The sequence below is a fragment of the Gallus gallus genome, chromosome 1, assembly GCF_016699485.2.
Source record: "Gallus gallus isolate bGalGal1 chromosome 1, bGalGal1.mat.broiler.GRCg7b, whole genome shotgun sequence".
Classification (NCBI taxonomy): Eukaryota; Metazoa; Chordata; class Aves; order Galliformes; family Phasianidae; genus Gallus; species Gallus gallus.
Genome location: NC_052532.1, coordinates 26,808,096 through 26,829,085, shown reverse-complemented (window position 1 = coordinate 26,829,085; position 20,990 = coordinate 26,808,096). Strand labels below are relative to the sequence as shown.

General features: G+C 41.4%; 1 protein-coding gene and 1 long non-coding RNA gene across 3 annotated transcripts; one reads left to right on the top strand and one right to left on the bottom strand.

The window, feature by feature from the left end:
• Positions 1-433: 433 nt before the first annotated feature.
• On the top strand, positions 434-19,115 carry LOC121107433. The gene is made up of 3 exons (XR_005841585.2): positions 434-8,494; positions 8,606-8,691; positions 9,229-19,115. It is a non-coding gene; the product is annotated as an uncharacterized LOC121107433 (long non-coding RNA).
• Positions 17,256-20,920, bottom strand: LOC107052650 (small integral membrane protein 30). 2 transcript variants are annotated; one of them, XM_025154056.3, is made up of 2 exons: positions 20,768-20,920; positions 17,256-19,951 (listed from the first exon to the last, which is right to left on the bottom strand). In XM_025154056.3, the coding sequence occupies exon 2, from the start codon at positions 19,886-19,888 to the stop codon at positions 19,703-19,705; it is 186 nt and encodes a 61-aa protein (XP_025009824.2). In that variant the 5' UTR covers positions 19,889-19,951; positions 20,768-20,920; the 3' UTR covers positions 17,256-19,702. The 2 variants fall into 2 exon arrangements, with proteins under 2 accessions (XP_025009824.2, XP_025009828.2); XM_025154060.3 differs by lacking the exon at positions 20,768-20,920 and adding an exon at positions 20,598-20,693.
• Between the last annotated feature and the right edge of the window lie 70 nt (positions 20,921-20,990).

Genomic DNA, 20,990 nt, shown 5'->3' with positions numbered 1-20,990 from the left:
AGCGAGGGGAAGGCGGCGGCACGTCCCCATCGCGAAGCATAGCCGAGCCGGATTTATCGCCGAGCCCGTTAGAGGAGAGGGAGGGGGAGGAATTGGGTCCTGCGCGCCTTGTTTATGCCTTTGAACTCCCCCTCCCGCCCCTTTCGCTGGAAACGGGGGCGAGGAAGCGGCCGCCGCGCAGCTGTCACCCGCTCGGATCCCGCCGCCGGCGGTCCCTGCCCCGTCCCCGCCCGGGGATGCCTTCCTGCCGCGGTTCGGGGAAGGCGTATTGGCTGCGGGGTCGTCAGGGCGCTGCGGTTCCCCCGAGTCTTCCCACCCTGCCGCCGGCAAAGCGCCTTTCTCAAAATTCAGGCAAAACAGCTCAGAAATGCCAGCGCGCTTCATGGCAGCGGGTCCGAGCGCTCATGTCAGCCCGCTCTGCCCCAGCGGGGCCAGCGCGGCGCGAGCGGGCCGGGCGGTGGGGCGACTCGACGGGCCGGGGCCCGGTGCCCAGCAGGCCGGTGCTGTCACCGGACGAAGCCGGCGGGGCCCGAGGCGGGTGCGGCCTAGATGCTGTCAGCCAGCCGGTGGGCAGACCCGTGTGGGATGCCACTGTCCGGCAAGCTGGATAAAATGGGAAGGATTTGGGGAAAAAAATCAACGCTTGCAAGAGCCTGTCCCTCAGCCCTCCTGCCCCTTCAGGCTGTAGGGGAGTTTATACAAGAAAAATAGCATTTAAAAGAGAGTTGCACCCAATATAATTTGTTTTGGCTTGAAAGAGGTTGTGGAACTTCTTTTGGATAGGGAGATTGGGAGATTAGAATCATAGAATCATTAAGGCTGGAGAAGGCCACTAAGACCATGTAGTCCAACCACCAACCCATCCCTACCATATGTGCTAACCCTGTCCCTCATTGCCACACCTCCACGGTTCTTGAACACCTCCAGGGATGGTGACTCCACCACGTCCCTGGGCAGCCTGTGCCGATGCCTCACCGCTCCTTCTGAGGAGTTGTTTTTCCTAAGATCCAACCTGAACCTCCCCTGACGCAAATTAAAGCCATTATTAGCTCTTGTCCTGTCACTGTTACCTGGGAAGGGAGACAAACCCCCACCTCACTACAACCTCCTTTCAGGGAGTTGTAGAGAGCGATAAGGTCATCCCTGAACCTCCTCTTCTTCAGACTGAACAACTCCAGTTCCCTCAGCCGCTCCTTACAACTTTGTCATTGGGATCTTCCAGTTGTGTCAAAATGGGTTATTCAGGGGAACAGACCCATGGGGGTGCTTTGTAATGTGCGTCATGTCTTTGAGACCCTTAGTAGACTACAGGTATCTTTAAAGCTGCTGTCAAAGTTCGGGTTCTTTTTGTCACTATCTCAAAATCCTTGGAATTAAGGGCCAAACAACAAGACCGGTTTCAGTGGCAGTGCAGTTAGGCCCTGGATCTGCAGTCACTGGACAATACAGCTACTTAAAACAAAAAATGGCAGTGTTTCATGCATGTGTCTTTTTCTTGAACGGAAAACTCACACAGAGCTCAGTTGCCACATATTTTTTTTTTCTTTCTTTTCATTAATGTAATCAATATGAAGTTGGGTTGGTGGCTCATCTTTGGGGTTAATTTGTTAATTTCCCTTTCACAAAGACTTTTCAGCTACTCCTGTTGTTAAATATATGCACACAAAGATACATCTACTATGACTTTTATGGTCATTCTCAAAGTTAAAATGTGAAGGACAAGAAAATGACTACCAAGCTGGTAAGAGTAGTCTTTTTAATACAGCAAAGAATTCTCTGAATGCTTTTAAAATTAAACACTTAAAATACCAGATTAGGGAGCAGGTTGATCATATTTGTTGCAGGATAGCTGTAGTATGTTCACAGCCAGAGCCTATTTGTAGACTCTAATTTAGGATTTGTATTTAAAAGTAAACAATATGACATAATTGTCGTTGTCATCATTCCAAAAAAGGTGTCATGCAGTAGTTTCTAAGGACAGATGAAGAGATCTGTTCTGAGTTATTCTTCAGAACAAGTGTTCAAGAGGGTGGAAAGGTACAGAAAAAGAATTCTGAGGAAGCCTCTGTCGCAAAGTGAGATGATTAGGATAGCCAAGCAGAATTTCTTGGGGCTTTGCCACAGGAAGGGATCAGGAATTCAGAATGAGTGGCCCATTCTTCAGTGTAAGGGCAGCAACGTTAAGGACAAGAAGGAGAACCTGTGTGCCATGTAAGCATCTCAGAGAAAAGAACTGATTACTGTTGGGGAGATAAATATCTTTCTCTCCCTTAAACTGAAGTGTCTAAGTGTGCTTTTCCCTGGGAAAGAAGGGTAAGAGGACAGAGTACAAGTGAAGCGTAGGAGCAATAGAATTTACTTACCCCATGAGAGCTAACAGCAGAGTAATTAGAATGTTCCTTGCAAACTATAAGAGCCAAGACTATTTCCTGTATTTACATGTTTGGGCAAACCTACTGTAAATTTATTGAGGGTTATAGTACAGAGCTCTTTCCTTTTGTCCTTATGTTGTTATTTAACTTTTCATAAAGACAGAATCATAGTGTAGAATGTAACTGGTGAGGTACTCTGCATTATTGCTCATAACTAAGGTTCCCATATTTGGACTGTTGAAATTTTCTTTTCAGACAGTGTTTGAGAAAAAACATGGGTCTGGGTGCAGTGAATTGGACATATTAGATCCACCCCCAGATCAGGATCACCTTATTGGAGGGTCATACCTAGCAGCATTTAGTCTTTGGCAAGATATCAAGGCAGCTCATTCCCATGAGATTTACATTTGGATACACACAGCCAGGTATCAGGAATTCTAGAACCTGCATGGCATATGGTTGAACACTGTTGTAAAGAAATAGCAGTAGTTTGGGTGCATGGCACTTGATTTCTTTTGAGGAATCATGTACCAAAGTTGTGAGCAAGCTAGGCATGCTTGGTAGGTGATTCTCATGGTCTCAAGCTTTTTCCCCAGAATGGAACAGACTTTTGGCACTGAGAAATCTCACTAATGGAGTCTGAGGTAGAGATTGGGCTGGAGCAGAGGCTAGTGATGACAAGTGACTATCAGTTGGAAAGATGGAGTGAGATATTGGCCTCACCATTGTCAGTAACAACTCTCACCAGTTTCAGCAGAATCAGGATTTCAAGTCTAGGGCCAGACACTGTGAGTAGCTAACCTGTAAAATATTCATGCCTCTGCTCTCTTGATTATTTCAGAAACCAAGGTGTTTACTGGTGGTTCGGAAATTTGGCAGTATGTAATGTCTGCTCAGTCTGCTAAGTGCAAACTGTAAAGCACTGTAGGATTTTGTGACATTTCTTCAGAACAGGAGAGATATTCTGCAAGGTGTACCCACCTCAGTGCAGAGGCCAGCACAAGATTTATGTATTGCTTAAGAGACTGTGATAGATGCTATCAAAGTACATCCTTTTCAAAGGGCTCAAGGAATTCTTCCAAGGGAAATTTCATGCCAGTGCTGTAGATTTGTGCAACTTTAGAATAGTATTTAAGTAGGACTTATGTAATACAGAGACCTGTGAAGGACCCCTGCACAGTGGAGAATTTCACCTGCAGTATATTTGGTTCTTGTGCTTTGTAAAATGTTTGCAGAGTAAAGACATTGTTGGTAATGTCTGGCTCCTGGGTTGGCTCTGAGCACAGACATAAATTTCCCCCCATGCTGAAGATGTCTGCTCTCCCTCTTGGTGATGCCTATTTTCTCCTATAGCAAAACCGCATTCGTATGACTATCAAGAACAATTCCTATGGATAATTATTGCGATTTATTTTTATTAATTTTTAGCCAGATCCTCAGTTGTTTTTTAAATATTTCTCAGAAGTGTTTAATGACATATTTTAAAACTGTTTCAAAACTGCCCTCTGAAACTTAATTTTTGTTCTTGAAAATTGGTCTGTGTTGCATATTTACACGGGGATAAATAAAGATTTAAGGGCAAATATACAAAAGGTTATCTTCTGAAAATACAGAAAATCCTTAGAAGGAAATATCTACTTTGTGTGACTGTAATGGAAAGAAACCAGTATGCTTCTGAAAATCCCATTAGATATTTATCTGTATCCCTAGGCTTCTAAACACCTTTTAAGACTTTTTTGTTTTCATTAGAACTATATTTGAGAGATGGAACACACATCTTTTGCATCTAGCTTTCACAGATACACTACTAAGTGTGTATTATAGTGTTCAGTTATTTTTCATGCAATTCAGGTAGTGTGGACTTGACATCACTTCTATCAGGTGGTCAGAAATGCAAATGAACTTAACCCTGTCCATAAATAATTACCTATATGAAATTGCACTGCTAACTTATTTGTGCGAGCAAGTAAAGAAAGTAAAAGTTGGCCTTTATATATATATGTGATTTAGAGAGAGAAAGAGGTTCCTGCTGCCTTTGTGGTTTGTTCACCGTATGTGCCCTGTCCTGTACTGAAGAATTACCAAACTATTTTCATAGCCAGGGTGGAGTGGTAATAAAAACTGATCAAGGATACAGCTACTCACATGCACAGTTATGCAAATCAGTGATTTACAAGGCTTCTCAGAAAGTAAAGCCTCCTATTTTATGATGTTGGCCCATGACGTCAGAGGCGGATGTTGGCAGTAGAGGTTGAACCTTCTGCCAGTATCCTGTTGTTGCCCTGCAACAGATGGCAGCAGAGGGGCAGTCTGACAAAATGGCGTCTGACATGGAAGTGCTATGAAGCCAAGTTGTGTCACTGAATTCCTCCATGAAGAAAAAACGGCACCCACTGACATTCATCGATGCCTGCTGAATGTTTGTGGAGATCAACCAGTGGATGTGAGCACAGTGAGGCACTGCCCAACGCACAATGGGCAGTGCGTTTCAGCTGTGGCAACAGTGGCAGTGGGTCACCTCCACTGATGCAGATGTTTACAGGTGCGGCATGCAGGCTCTTGTTCATCGCCGGTGAAAATGAACAGCTAATGGTGGTGGCAGTTTTCAGTGGTTGAAAAACAGTGTTCTGTAGCTGAGAATTTTCTCTGTCAAGTAGTGTTATCATGCTCTTTGTATCTGTTGTAGTTTCCCTGGGTATATAGAGGAGGCATTACTTTCAGAGTGATCTACGGAGTTCCACAGGTATAAAAATAATAAAAGGAAATTTACAGTAGCTGAAGAAGTCGTTCCAAGTAGATAGATTTGATAATATTTTTGAATGGTTGAGAATATTTGTCTGATGTTGCCATCTTGGATTCCTCATAAATTGTACATATAAATAATGTCATATTTTAAACTAAATTTTTGAATAACTTCTTCAGCTCAAATAAAAAAAAATAGCAAAACAGAGAATAAACACTATCTTGTGGACCCATGTATCATTTTTTTAATTTGAATAATACTGCACTTTCAGTTCTGTTAGTGGGCAGTATTAAACTTCTCATTCCATCAACAGCTTTTAGTTAGTATGAGCAGCAGTGTAGTCCTCTGTGAGGTTCTGAGTTGCTGACCTTGGGAGGACACTTGTTATTCTTTGTACTCCTGGGGAGGAGAATGAACCTCTCAGCAGTACTTTAAGAGAATGTGGGCCAAGCTTACTGAAGTTTATGCTATATACTGTCTGTCTGCTCTCCTCACATGCCACAGATTCCGCTGATGTTTTGTTAATTGAATGTGGAATGGAAGGAAAAAACTTTCTTCTTGCCAGAAATAAAATACCATTTCTCATGCAATAGATGGGATTTGTTGAAGCACATGCACAGACACTGGGGATAGTCTCACAGAAGTGACAACTCATGTATTTAATGTATTTTCATCTGAAATTTAATTAATCCAGTTAATTGTACATATTTATTGTAAGCTATATTGCAGTGCATCTTTCAGCTACTGTAAATGCATTCCTTGCACTCATACTTTTTCTGTGCGTGACATACAGTTATATGAAGTCACTGTAGTGGTACAATTCAGCAACTGAAGCAGTTGAAAGGACCAGTGCTGAGCATGGTTATGAACTCATGACTAAGTCACCCTAGGTGAGTGGTATGACTTTTGCATGCACCTTCCCTAACCAGTAATACAAAAGCAACATGGTGTGAAACCAGCAGAGACTTTCATATTCAGAATTCAGGAAAGGAAGCGGGAGCGCTGACCCACGGCTGTGCTATGAGCAGCCTGAGCAGCCCTGGCCTCCCCTCTGCCTGCTGTTACAGATGTTACTTTCTGCCACCCTTCTGACTGTGTGTGGGTAAGAGGGAGGTGTCCTCAGTCCAGGTAAGATTTCTAGCCAATGCAAGCCAGCGCCACACGACCATTAACATAGAAAGCTGTGTATATGTACTTCAGTAGGAAAATCAGTTGCAGTGAATTTAGAAGTGCAGTCTACTAGCTGTATGAACCAATGTTAGACAAAAGCATCTGGATTTTCTTTTTTAAACAGAAGAAGTCTTTGGTTTTTGTTGTTTGCCCATCTCACCCCTTCTCAGGTATTATGTTTGATGGTCCTTTGGTCTGTGCTATTTTAACACTTGAGTTTCAATAAAATGCTTACTCAGAGGCTATGTCATGCTCTTGGTTTACTTTGCTAAATGGAAAGTCAGGACTCAAAATAAGCCGGCCACTGCTGAAACGCACAGCAGCTCTGCAGTGTCATGGTCATTAGCAGTGCCAATCAGCATTCAAGAGCCCTTTTTTTTTATCACCATTACAGATGCCACTGGAACACTGTGGAGCAAAATGAATAGGATTGGTGACATTACAGAGAGATTGCTTGCCTTGAGACAGGAACCTACAAATGCTTGAGAGGATGAGGGAAGGATGACTTCTTCCAGCTGAGCTCTGTCCAGCATTTTTATGCATCCAGTACAAAGTGCAGAATGTCTCACGTTTGCAATGCATGTCACTATCCCAGTTACGTAAAGCTATTCTTTTTGCGCTGTTGGCTCACTGGAGATAATTAGGAAGTGGTTGGGGCCTAATGAGAGGAGTGATTATAGTTCATTATTTTTCATATACTTTCTATCATGAAGCTATATAATGACTAAGTAAATTTATGCACATTTCCTCCTTTTCACTGAGCCTGCAGTGAAGTTTTAGTGAAGTTAGGTATGTGATCTCAGAGGCATGTTGAGGTCCCTGAAGTTTTGTGAATGTAGGTGTTGGCAGCTTGCCATGGAGTTTACCTTCTTCCCACTTGTATTCTCAGAACAACCCAGGGACATTCCTTTCTAATCCAAACTCTTTGTGACCAGGCTTGGGTATGCACAGATGCGCAGCCTCTGCAGAATGGCAAGTAGCAGATACATGCTAATAGAACCAAAGACCTTGCTGGTTCTGTGATAGACTGAAGATATCATCCTGTTCATTAGTTTGATATCAAACTGATTAATAGTCACACTGCTGAGCTCCCCCTTGCTTCTGTTGCACAGTTACTGCTCCATTTCTTCTAGTGCTCAAAGAACTATTTGCAGGGCTGTTATTTGTGTACAGCGATATATCTCAATCCCTTTTTGCAGAGTTGAGAGTATCAGTTCTCCAATCTTCTGCCATCTTTAAGGTTAGGTTAGAGGTGAACCATGAATGGACAGTATGTTGTCGGATTACAGACACTATTTGGCAATAGCATTTTCTATTTCTAGCAATATACTGAGAAAGGGATTTAAAAATAATAGGATAAAATAGGATAACTGTCACTGACAGCTTTCAGAGAAATTTTAGGCCATGCTCAGGGACAAAAATTAACAATGTCAGTGTTAGAAATACTTATTTTTGCTGATATGGTCGGTTCACAGTTAGGCATTAGACTTCCTACTAATTTATTGTTTCAGTTTTTATTTGAATACAGACATGTACAGTATACAGATGCAGGATTGATTCAAAGCCAGAAAAACAAAACCAAAAGCAAACAACAACAACAACAAAAACAACCAACAAACCCACAATCAATCAATCAAAAAAAAAAAAAAAACCACCAAAAACCAAACCCAAAATAATGGTTAAAAATAATATATTGTCCTAAATGATAATTGCTTTGAATGCTTAGGATTCAAAAAGTGGAGAGTCAACTCTGTAACATGGGATGTGAAATGAGTGCTGGCTTTGTGAATATTTTGTATGAATATATCTCCTACTTCTGATCTTCAGATCTTATGATCTAGGATGTGGAGATACTCCTGGGTACTTGCATGTCACCTCAGCTGTTACTTGTTTAATGCAACTTAAATATTTGACAGCTAAAGCCTAGTGGCATGGTTTCCTTTTGTAAGTTTGTTGGTTATTAAGTATGAAATGTTCTCATTTATATGTAGAATATGGAGAAGCCATTTTACATTATGGAATCATAGAACAGTTTGGGTTGGAAGGGACCTTAAACAGGTCTTGTTCCAACCCCACTGCTATGGGCACAGTCACCTTCCACTAGATCAGGCTACACAGATCCCCATGCACCCTGGCTTTGAATACCTCCAGGAATGGGGCACTCACATCATCTCTGGGCAACCTATTCCTGTGTCTCACCACCCTCTGAGTAAATAATTTCTTCCTAATATCTAGTCTAAATATTCCCTGTTTCAGTTTAAACCATTACAAACCATTACCCTTTTGCTATCACTACACACTTTCCACATCTTTCCTGTAGGCCACTTTATGCGCTGGAAGAAGGGAAGACTGTAAATGTTAAGATACTTATGGTGCAGATGCAGGAAACAGCCTATGTCAGTAAAGGTAGGTCATCTGTAAGAAACACGAGATGATTTCTGCAGATACTATCAGAGCAGCACTGTGATGGTACAGTAGGAAGAACTGCATGATTGCAGTTCTGTAATGGAATTTTAAATACAAAGTTATTACTGAATTGCCTATTTCATGGCAGTATGAAAGAATGAATGTTTTATTGAAATGTCACCTACAGAACTAATTAGCCTAATGTTAGCAAATGGCAAGATCTGGTCCTTAATTGGACTAGTATTTGCATATAATTAGGCAATGTTTGAATGTCTAATGGTATTTAAAGAAAAGAGTAAAAAACAGAGCAGCAACAGGATATTGTGCTGCACTAAATAAGGCACTCAGCTGGCAGGAGAAACACATGGGATCTGATCCCTGCTACCTGAATTGTTTAGTGATGTTTTTGTTCTGTTTTCTGCTTGACTACATCAGGTCAGGCCATGAAGCAGCAGCCAAGACCTAAATCTTACTGTTAGAGGCAGTGGACACAATAATCAATTTCTCTTTTCACTTCCTTTTTGTTTTGTTTTGTAGTGCCATTGCCCTTCTATTTTTACATTCAGAGAATCCAGAATTCGCATGAAATCATGTGTTCCAGGATTGCAGCTCCTGGTGCTAAGTGGTGATGCAGAAGGTGGGCTTCCTGCAGTATTTGTATGTGCTCTGGGCTCAGTGCTGCTGCTGCTGCTGCCCCTTGAACACATCAGGCAGGTGGGACTTTTCTAAGGACTTCTTCTGGGAGGAAGACACACAGATCATTCTTCATCTCACATCTGGACCGCAGAGATTCTGCTGCATATTCATACTTTTTTTAAAGTTCGGTGAACTTATTCACTCTCTATTATTAAAATTAAATGTGGAAATAAGAGATCTAAATACTAGTGATCTGCTTTTCCTAATCTGAGATGTGTGCCTGGACATAAAAGCACTCATTTCCTTTGATGAGTGAACATACCAGCTCCTTACAGTACAGGACAGGCAGTCAAGGAAGACACCTGTTAGGTAGTTCTGTGCTGCCTTTGGTATTAATGTTATGCTTCAGAAACTAACAGAACATTTAGTTGATATACTGTATATCTCTATTATGTATAATATCTCCTCATAAATATGCATGTGTAACAAAACTGTGGCAATTTGAGGAATTTATGTAGAACTTATGAATTCTCTTTGATATCACAGGTCCTCCAGATATCTCTGTTTCAACCTGCGTGCTCTGTACTGAAAAGAGAACAGTTTTTTTTCCTAAGCTTTTTGGTGTATTGAATTTTCAAAGGGCCAACCATGGAACATCATGAAATGCTGATAAGATTCTCAGACAAAAAGAGTTAGCAATTGCTCAGAATGATTTATTTGCCAAAGTGGATTAGTTACTAAAATGTGGACCACATCCTGAGGAAACCTGGTGATGCTGACAGAGAAAGAAAAGTTAAAAAAGGAGGAGGGTAGTCTAATGGCCAGTCTGGAATGAGACAGAAATGAGAAGAAAAAGCGTGTTGTAGAAATGTAAGAAGTGTTTTTCTGCTGTCACAAGCAGCCAGAGGGAATTGAGTACGTAGAATTTGTGAAAACACAAGGCTAGATTTAAATGTACTTTTGACCAATTTGGGTGAGTTATATAATGAAGTTGGGATAGCTTTTGGTAGATACAGGGAGGAGAAGAGAGCTATAGTTACAGCCTTAGTTTGAAACTTTCAGACTTCTGCTTCACTTTGCAGTCTTGGAGTACAATTCTGGACCTGTTTATATCAAAGCAATGTTAAGGTGAAGTGGGTTTTTGACCCTTAAGCTGATTAACCTTTACTTTAAAATCTGCTAAACTGGAGATACAGATATTCAAATATGGCTCCTAATGAATAGATAGAGTAAAGCACATTTCAAAACAGTGCTAAATGCCTCTTTTTAATGTAAAAATATGTCTTAAATCACACCTAGAGATTTCTGAAATTGAACAGTATAAAAAAGATGAATAACGAGTAGTAGTAAGAATATGCTGAGATATAAACACTGGGTTTCTAGGTGCTAAAAGGAAGAAAGAGATGCAGGTCTAGTAGACCTTGAATCACGATCATCTCTTAAAGCTTCGATATGCTGTAATGTGAATAAAACTGCATGATTTAGCAGTTTTAAGAAAGAATTTCTGAAGTGACTGCACTGGTGAAAGATTTGTTCTGCTCTGTTCAGTGAGAAGATCCTTGAAGGAGATTTTTGAACCAGAGTAGTTTACATGCTTTTATTTCTGTGGTAAGTTTAGAGAAACATAAGTACTTAGAAAACGCATTGCAAATGTCCTAGTTCTATATAACCTGCACATTTCTCCATCTTGTTAATGAGACCAGAAATAGTTACTATAAGTTGGTGGTAGGGATCGTTCAACAAGGGAAAAAAAGCAGTCCTTCACTCTTGAAGTCTGTTTCCTTAGCTTTCTTCATGAAAAATGAGTGCAGGTGCTGCAAACATAGGACAAGAGGAGCGTTTTTTTCCACAGCAGACAGAGAAAAGATGAAAGCTCAGTCCTGTGACAGGATGTGGAAATCCTTCTGAACAAATATTTCAGCTGCTACTACACGGATGAGGGTGTATTTAGGGTCTATTTGTCAGTGCCTTCCACCTCGCTTGTATGACATTTGCTTGGCAAACATGTATTTTGCAGTGAATCGGTCAACTTTTGTTGTCCTGCATTAAGACTTGTCACTGTGATATATTAAGGCAGCAAACTGGTATCTAGTAAGTATGGCCAGTTTCAGATAATTGGGAATTCATTTTGAATACACTCAGTTTATTTTGGTGGTGTGCATAATGTGATCACATGCTGTTCATTCAGCAGTGGAAGGTCAGTAAGTACTCCTTCGGAAGCAGAAGGGATTTTCATGGTTATTTCCCATTAAGTCTATTGGGAGTTAAGCAAAGAAACTTCTGGCAAAACTCATGAAAGTTCAGATTTTGACTGCTTTACACCTCTAACTTGCAGCTATAGTAATTTACTTGTTGGTCCTTATGAAATTGAACATAAAATCTTTCTTACTGGGATTTGCTTGCTACTTCTGGATAGAAAAAGATTTACAAAGCGCTTCTCATTCAGTACAGAGAACCTTATGCAGACTAGGTGGAGGGAGCTCTTGGAGAACTGTTTGACATAGAGACAAAACCGATCTGTCTTACTACTGGAATAATAGAGAAAAAACAAGACAGAAACATAAGCTGATGCACATCGGGCGTGTGCAGCACACATGCATTAAAAGTGAGTGAACAGGAACTTTATATTAGTCTGGCGTCCTTGAGAGTGGGCTGTCCTGTGGGTTTCCCTTTTCCTTGGGTGATAAATCTTGGAGGAAAACCAATGGAGTATAAATTGAATATATGAGTTCTGAAATGTATTTGTAGAATAGGAGTGGGGAGAACATTTTTTTCCAATATTTATTAAGATGTAGGTCAAATAATTTACTGGTAGCGGACTGAGAGAAAAAAAAAAAAGACAGCATCTATTTTAAGAACCAATTTAGATTTTCACATAAATGGAAATCAAGAATAATTCTACTGCATTACACAGAAGTGTAAGGGCTGGTGCAAGGTCAGAATGAAGCCTCTTGTGATTGCTGTTCAAAATGAATTTAAATCAGGATGACTGTACTGATTTCAGCAACTTCAAGCTTTTTCTTAACCAGATGAAAATTTGGCATTCAGTTAATCAAATAAATATTTTAGGTAATATTTTCATAACGAATCAGATGGGGCTGGAGCCTAATGTGGCTGTAGTTCCCCCTGGGCACCATCTGTTGCAAGGTGTTCTATGGGTCAAAAGATAGGAAGCCCTCGATCCTATTGACTTAGCTGCTGCATCCAAACCTGCATTTTGTCTCTGACCTTGTCCAAACCCCCCACTGATGCAATGTGAACACTGTGTGCAACACAGTCTTTTTTCGGGCTGTCAAATCTTAATATTTTAGAAATGCTGAATTTGTCAGGAGTTGAGGTAATTCACATTTGAGGCTTTGAACTGAAGCACTGAATTCCATTTGGAGTATAGCACTAGCCCCATAAGCCCATCTCTAAAATTCTACTCCGAAAAGAGGATTACTGTACATATGCTGTATTTGCTCCCTTTTTTCCATAACCTTTTAATGCCTTGGGGATTGAGTTTCACTAGACGCAGTGGGAGAATCCTGGTACATCTGGTTTCCCTGTGGTCTTACATGATGACTGAACAGCCTCACAGCTTTTGTGGTCAGGTTCCCTATGGGCTCACACTGTGATTAGATTTATTCACCACAAATACATCCTTGTTTGCCATATAGATACGAGTGAATTGAGCTGCTGTTTATGCATCCCATTTACAACTAAGATTTCATAGAATCACACAGTAAATTAGGTTGGAAAGGAACTCTGCAGGTCACCTAGCCGATTTCCTGGCTTGATCTCTTCCCAGATAAGATTTTTCTCCTTTTAAGGATAGGCAATTTAGAGATGTGCTTTCAGTCACCCTTGAGTTCTAGCAGTGATCTTTGCTTTCCTACTTCTCTCAATTCCAAGCGCAGACTCCACATACAGTCTGTATTTGAAAAAACATACAAGGTCTTTAAAAATAAAGAGTAATCTCCAATACTGAATTTTGAAATCTGAAATCTGGCATGGAAGAAGGTTAAAGACTCATAAGCCATACAGTTGTAACTGAGAGCATCTAAACAAAGACCTGATCAACTATTCGGTTTTTGTCATAGCAGGAGATGACTCCTTGGAGAGAAGAGGTAGTAATGGCCTGGGTGTGCAGTTGGAACCCAGGGAGACCCAGCTGTGTCACACCCCAGGCAGGATTTAAGGTTACCCAGCATCTGTGAGGTTACCCAGCATCCCTTACATCAGCACAGCCTGCTGCCAAAACCCTGGCATGAGAGATGGCCGTGACAAAGTTGTATGGGACTCAAAAGACACAGTTTGATCACCCCTTTAAGAGAGCTTGATTTAACTTTAAGACAATAAAATTTTTTGAGCTGACTTCACTGACTTTTTCACTAGGGCCATAATTATTGCTAGATAACACTGACTTGTTCTTGAGAAAGCACTTTCTGCCTATTCTTAACGTACAATGGTTTCTGGGATTTATGCTTTCTTTCTGCAAATACAACAGAATGAAAAACATGGCTGTGACATTTATTGCCGAGTACTGGTTTCCTATTGGCAACTGCACTGGATATATGGTCAACATCTTTAATTTTTATGAAGAGATGAAAAGTGATTTGTGTAAGGCCCATTGAGATACTACTTTTTACTGAAAAAAAGGACTTTTATTTTTTGATAGATGTAGATTATATAAACACTGTCAGGTATAAACTGTCTCCAAATCTCAGGTAGACTTTTCGAAGTTGACCACAAATGGCTTTTCTTAAAAGCTCAAACTTTAACAAGGCATAATTGTTCCTTGCCATTCGTGAAGACACTGAAATAAATACGTTTGAGAAAAAAATGAGTCAGGATGACTTCTGCTAATACTCTACATCATTTAAGGAGATTCAAATACATTTTAGAACTGCTACATGTGACTTCTGAACAATCACAGCTAGATCATATTAGGTTAAAGTCTGAGAAATAAGTGCAGGTATTTACCGTGTAATTTCCATACTGCTAAGTTCTGAAAAAGGTTGGCAGAAAATGTCCTTGAACAGTTCTGGAATTAATTAAAGACATCCTGGTTTCATAGGTAACTCACGAAATAGAAAGTGAACATATGTTGATAAAAATGACAATTTTCCTCGCTTTAATTGTGCTGGGATTAAAATTGGTCATGTTTTAGGACTGCTGCTTTTCTTTGAGGGGGTTTGGAAGGGACATGCTGTTGTGTCATTTAATCTTCGTTTTACAGCAATGTGTGTGAAGAACTGTATTAACAGAAGAACAAAAGACAAAGACAGATCCTTCTCTAATGAATTTTGGAGAACTACGTTGCTCTGCAGTATTTTGACCCCATTTGGAGAGAAAAGGTAATTTTCAAGCTCTTTTATTTGCGAAGTAACAGTATGAAGATGTGCATGAGCATTTTCGTGCCTTGAATGAAGGCAGCTGGGAGAGCTGCTGGAAATGTGGATTCCAGATGAAATTTCCAACACAAAAACAATTGAGAAGGAACACAGCCAACACAGTGAAGCTCAGGTAGAAGAAAAACTTCAACCCAACCCAGCAGCAAGCCCCAGTATATGGGGACAAGATGCTTTTTCCCAATTGTAATGGTTGCAGTTCAGAGATCTGCTAGGGGCCACCCTACTTTCAGGTCTTCGAAATCATCAAGAGCTTGTTCTCCCACTTAGCACTCCAATGGGCTGCTTCGTGTTGATTTTCTCATCAATATCTTGGTTCTGCAAGATGAATGATCCAGAAACAAAATGCTGTGCTAGCTGCCTGTTGTGCCTGCTCCTAAATTTGATAGAGCTTCCCACATATTTGCAAATATGGGGCAGTTGGGGAGACCAGTCAATATCTGGAAATATTTTGAATATCTATTTAATTTCATTGTACTTTTTTTTTTGTTTTCAGTTCAGAATAGGCGTGCTTTTACAGTAGTCTCCATACCAAACCTTAGTAGGTACATTCCAGCTTGCTTGCTGAAAAGCTTTCTTTCTGAATATTGAAAATGTAATATTTATGTACTCTTGCCTATTCACATGAACTGAAAATCTTTCTAATTTTAAAGATGGTTACATTCTTTTGTGAATTAACCCTTAGTGGTATGGTTTACTTTTCAGTCATTATCTAACACATTAAAACCTTGTTCCGCAGAAGTTAAAAGATCAGTTTCACTGGGAACAAAGTGTTTCGGGTGCTGTGCATCCTCAATATCATCAAAGCTCACCCTAGATGTTTTGCTGCTTTTAATTCTAGATACTGCTCTTATTTTTCTAATCTGGTGAACAAGCCCCCCCCATTTAACTTCACATCACTTCATAGCAATTTGTTCAGTGTAAAATGGGAGGACAACCAGATCCAAGCCCTCCTCTCCACCACTCTTAAGAATCTCCTGACATTACATCAGCTTAGATCTGCCAAACCTTTCAGCAGATGTAAAAATGAATGGAAAGGTTTTGTAGTATAATAATTAGAGCATTTACCATGGCAACAGACCTATTACAGTTCTTCCATTTAGTCATGCGTTATCTTATTAAAAATGGTGAATTCAACTCCCCTACTCCATTTTCACAAAGCTCCTGTAAACAGCTTTTTTACTAAGAAGAAGAACCTAGGATTCAGACTGTGCCCAGTCAGCACACAACGTCTCTGGGCTAGTCCAGGGGCAGCACTAATTGCGGGGGCACAGTGATTGCAAACTGTATGGACAATACACTCCAGAAATTCCAGTGAGCATCCTGGAGATGCCATGTTTCCTATGACACCATAGTGAAGTCACTGACTAGTTCCACTTTTCTCATTCAAAGAAGGATACAAAGGGTATGCAAGCATTAATATCTGTAAACATAAAACACTTACAGATGGAAGACAACATAAAATTGCTAGTGTCAATATAGTACTAAAGCAGTGTCACCGCCAGCAGCAGGATTTATCTGTGTGGGAGAAAGGGTTCACAGAAGTGTTTTATCAGTTTTAGTACACCCAGAGAGGCAAGGGCATTAGGAACTGGATGCACTGTTTGCATTCCGTTCTCAGGTACAGCTGTATGCAACAGAGCAGCAATGCCTAGCTGTTGTGCAGCAATTGGAGGTGCGCAGTGAGCAACAAATGACATCTGTCCATTCACAAAGGGACTGCAGGTTGGCTGTTAAATGCTGTGGGACAGCTTGTTTTGAGCTAAGCTGCTGTAAAGGCAGATGGAAATCACAGCAGTCAAAAGCAACTTGTTCCTCATTTACAACTTTCTTGGGCTAATGAGAGGGGAGGTTGCTTGTTAAGAGGTAGGCGTTGTCAGGCTGTTTTTGCTTTCTGCTCCGAATGTAGCCACTAATGGTGTTAACTCAGTGCACAAAACTGCTTTGTGCACTACTGAACTGAAGTCTCAAAAAAACTAGAACCCCGTTTTCATAAAAAGCTGGGATAAAACAACCTCTTTGGAAGTAAAAAAAAATGTATCATTCAAATAACTGTACAGCATTAGAACATCTTTTCTTCAAAAGAAAATGGTCCTTTATATACTTGGGTCTCTAGCTAGAAAACTGCCATAAATGGCTTTTCTGGTACAAAGGCATAATAATGTTGAAAATTCACAGTCCAAAAAAAAAAAAAAAAAAGCTTCAAGTCTCCCTTGTACCAGAGAAACAGGCTCCTGCACAACTGCAAGCTTTTAGATTCAAGGTAAGATGAGCCCCTGTGAAGTGCTCTCAAATGACTAATACTGAAATTAGATATACTAGAATATTGACATTAGATTTCATGCATACCAGTAATAGGACAAAGAGAGGTACACATATTTTAACAAAACGGAAAGGATCTTTTACCTGAGTGTGCAAAGTCATCTAACATAAGTAAAGTACCTAAGAAAATATTTAATATAAGCATTTTCAGCAGTTTCAGTCATTTCTGTCATCTCTGTTTTCCTCTTCATAAAAATTACTTCATCAGACTGATAACAAATCATATGTGAAAGTTTATTAAAGCAGAAGAAAAACAGCGATATCAAATTTTACATTTAAGTAATTGACAAATGCAAGTCTTCGACAATAAAGCTTCTGTCAGAACCCAGGAAACAATACCATTATGCTGTGCAAACACCTTTCAATGAAGTACATACAGCTTCAGGCAAAGAACACAGTTCCTCATTTCTCTATAGCCCAATGCTAATTATTCCACCAAAATGTTGTACTCCTACAGTGAAAGTGTTGCACAATCCCGTGAAACTGTAGCCAGGGATCTCATATCTGTTCCAAATTGATGATGAAGGAGTCTGAGAAAAGCTGCTTGTGATAAAATTTCTACTATTGAAAGCATTATTTAATATTCTACTGAAAAAGTGGCAGACTTCTCAAATGTGGGGCAATGCAAAGCGTACTGAGTTGTCAGGTGTTTTGTTGTTTGTAAGGGTAATAATAGTTCAGCCAAGCCTGAATGCAAATCACACATGATGCGTGCTTGCACACACTCAGTTGAAAAATCACATACTGAACTTTGAAGGTGACACTACTATTCACAGCTCATTTTAGGGCTGTCCCACTGTGGCCTTTGGAAGCCAAAAAAGGGGTACGAGAAGAGCTACTTGGCAAGGCTTGCATTTCAGCAGAGCAACTTTGGGACCATTGTAATTCCAGTAGTTTGAGAGCAGAAACTAAGATTAATGTGGCTTGCTGGGCTGAATCCCAGTTTCAACCCCACAGTATTTTGGATACTTTCATTATACCTTCCTCCATTAACCATGAGACAGACACAATTATGAGACTGAAATAAACTGGACTTCTCTCTCCAGCTTCTGAACAGACAGAAGTCAAAACAGCCACATATGGTACATGGAATATAGGAATCTTAGAATTGGTAGAACATGATCTGCCCATCCAATTATTTACGTAAAACCTATTTTGCAATTCCAGTCATTGCTTTGTGCTCTACTAAACAGAGACACTAACAGAGAAAGGGGAGGAACAGTATCAACATACATAACTTTGCATCACATTTCCCCTTTTCTCTCCAACTTTGAAAGATAAAAGACGAGATTTCTACCAAGAGTGGCAGTGCCAACAGCACAAGATCAGAACAAAATTCTGTGAACTGCACAGAGTTCACCTTCCTCCGCTGCTTATTCTGCTGCTTTTTTTTCTTTCCTGCTGTTATTTATTTGCTTTCATGTGCTCCTTCAACTAAGATGACAGTGAGAACATCCTCATAAGCCTGAGGGCTTTGTGGTTGACATTCTCAGCTGTGTCATTTCCACACTGCTACGAAAAGAAAGAAATGGGTTCTAGATCTGCTATTGAGTAGATTCTTTCAACCATATAACACACTATTTGACTGAGCATGAATAGAATTTTGCATCAAAAAATTTTTACTTTGTTTTTGGTCCTATTCTGTGGAACTCTTAGGTATCAGTGAGAAAAGAAGCCTAAATACTTAACTAACAACACTGAGTTTATCATGAGGAGGACATTCAAGAATAACAAATTTGTCTACTAAACCCAGGATTTTAACAAAACAAGTTGTTTCAATATTGCAAAAGAAATATGCACAATTGTCCTGATAAAATTTAATAACTGCCTAATTCAGAAACACTACATATAATTCCACACTAAAATAGCTAAATCTTCATTTTTGGAAAAAGCAAACAAAAAACCAAACCAAACCAAAACACAACACTTTACTCAGCATGCTTAAATGAAAACGGAGTGCTGAAAATAAAGAAGTGGCAACAAAACATACTCCCTACTTGATTCACACAGCTTTACATGTTGAAGTAAAAAAAAAAAACAACTATCCCATTCTGGTAACAAGAACACAGGCTACAGAAGAGGCACATTCTAAAATAAAAATAAATAGACAAAAGTTTTCCATGTTTTCTTAGTTCTCCCCTCATCCCTGTAACAGTGGAAGTGAGCTGCTAGGTGCTGTCATTACAAACCATGTGAGCACATGTACTCATGTCAAAGCAGTCTGCTCGCTACTTATCTCATCAGAGGTATTTCCAAAGCTCTGTCATCCTGACTGGAAGACTAATAGCTGCTTTCTCCTGATGAACCCCTGAAACCAAAATTGCAAAACTTGTTGAAGGTCTCCCTCATACATTCCATTTATCATTGTTTACTGTGAACCACTCTGGTTCTCCTCCCCCATTCAAACAGTTCTCACCCTTCTCTAAGGCATTATTTAATCACAAGCAATGTAAAATCATCTTACTGTCATGATGACAGATCCTACAAATCCCTTCTACTGAGTACGGTCTTGATCTGTTGTATTGCACAGTAAGAGGGTTTGCAGGATTATCTACTACAAGTTTTCAAAAGTTATCCAGAATTGAAGCACAGTTTTAAATCCCAGACCTCAACCCCAAGCAATGTTAGGAAACGCATTTCATTTGAGCATCTTCTTGAAATCATTGCTGTCCATTTCTTTTCCTGGCATACAAGCCAAGGCAGGCACAGAATCCAATGACACTGACAGCGAGGCCCAGCAGGAAGGCAATTGTATCTCCTGCGTCCATGGCTTCAACCACTGGCAGCACCAGCAGCAGTGAAGTGAGGACCAGGAGAAGTCTTGAGGTACACCCGGCGGAAGACATGCTGCTGACCCCACAAGGAAGTTAAACGCCGAAAGCAGTAGAAAGCAGGTCCTTCAGCAATATCTGCATGGAAAACAAAAGGAACATGACAGGACCTCCCTTCCTTCTGCCTTGGATTCTATTCCCAAAAGCCAACCAATGAGATCGCTGTTCTACAAGCATCTGCGTGGGAATGAGAACAACCAGTTACAAAAATATGCAACTTAATGTCATGAGGTAATTATGGCGAGTTTGCAACTTTTCACTTCCTTTTCCACGTGGCTGAAACAAATCTCTGAAGCCTTATCATGATGGCAGATCAGAACACGCTCTGCTGCCTGCTGCCCTGTGCCGGCTCACTACACACTCCATACTGGGCCTATCCCTGGGCTTCAGGACGGGTGGCCAACACAAACCACTGGCACGGCACGGCCCTGGGAGCTGTGCGCACAGGACGACAGAGGGAACGCGGATTTAAGTGCCGGTCCCTCCCAGTGAAGCTCCCTGTGAATATGCTCTAGGACAAATGGCCCTTCTGGTTTCACAGAGTTCAGGAGAACCGGTTTGAGGGAACCTCAAAGAAACCGAGGGAAAGAAAACACAAGCAGCGTTTACCCAGGGCCACACAGATACTTTCGCTGAAGTGCAGTGGCACGAGCAGAAAGAACTTAAACTCCCGGCCAGCGCCGGACGGGCCCTGCCCACCCCGCCCAGCTTCCCCGGCACGAACCGTCCGGTCCCGCGCACCGGCAGGCCCGCAGCCACCAGGGCGCCGCGCGATGCCTTCCCCGCTCCCTCGGCAGCGCTGAGAGGCCGTCGCCCGCCCACGCGGCCCGGCCCGGCCCGGCCCAGCCCTGCCCGCAGGCCCTGCCCTCACGGCGGCAGCCGCCGACCGCGGACCTCGGTCACCTCCCGCCGCAGCGCAACGCCGCCGACTCCGGGCTGGGCGGCGTCCCCGCTCGGCACCGGCCGCTCAGCTCCTGAGGAGGGCTGCTTTCCACCCCGCCGCCTCGTCGCGCTGCCGGGGCCCGGCCGCCGCCATGACAGGAAGGGGCGGCGGAGGGCCGGAGACAGGGGCGGGCTGACCCGCCCGGGCCGCCTCCCGCCGGGCACGAGGTGCCGC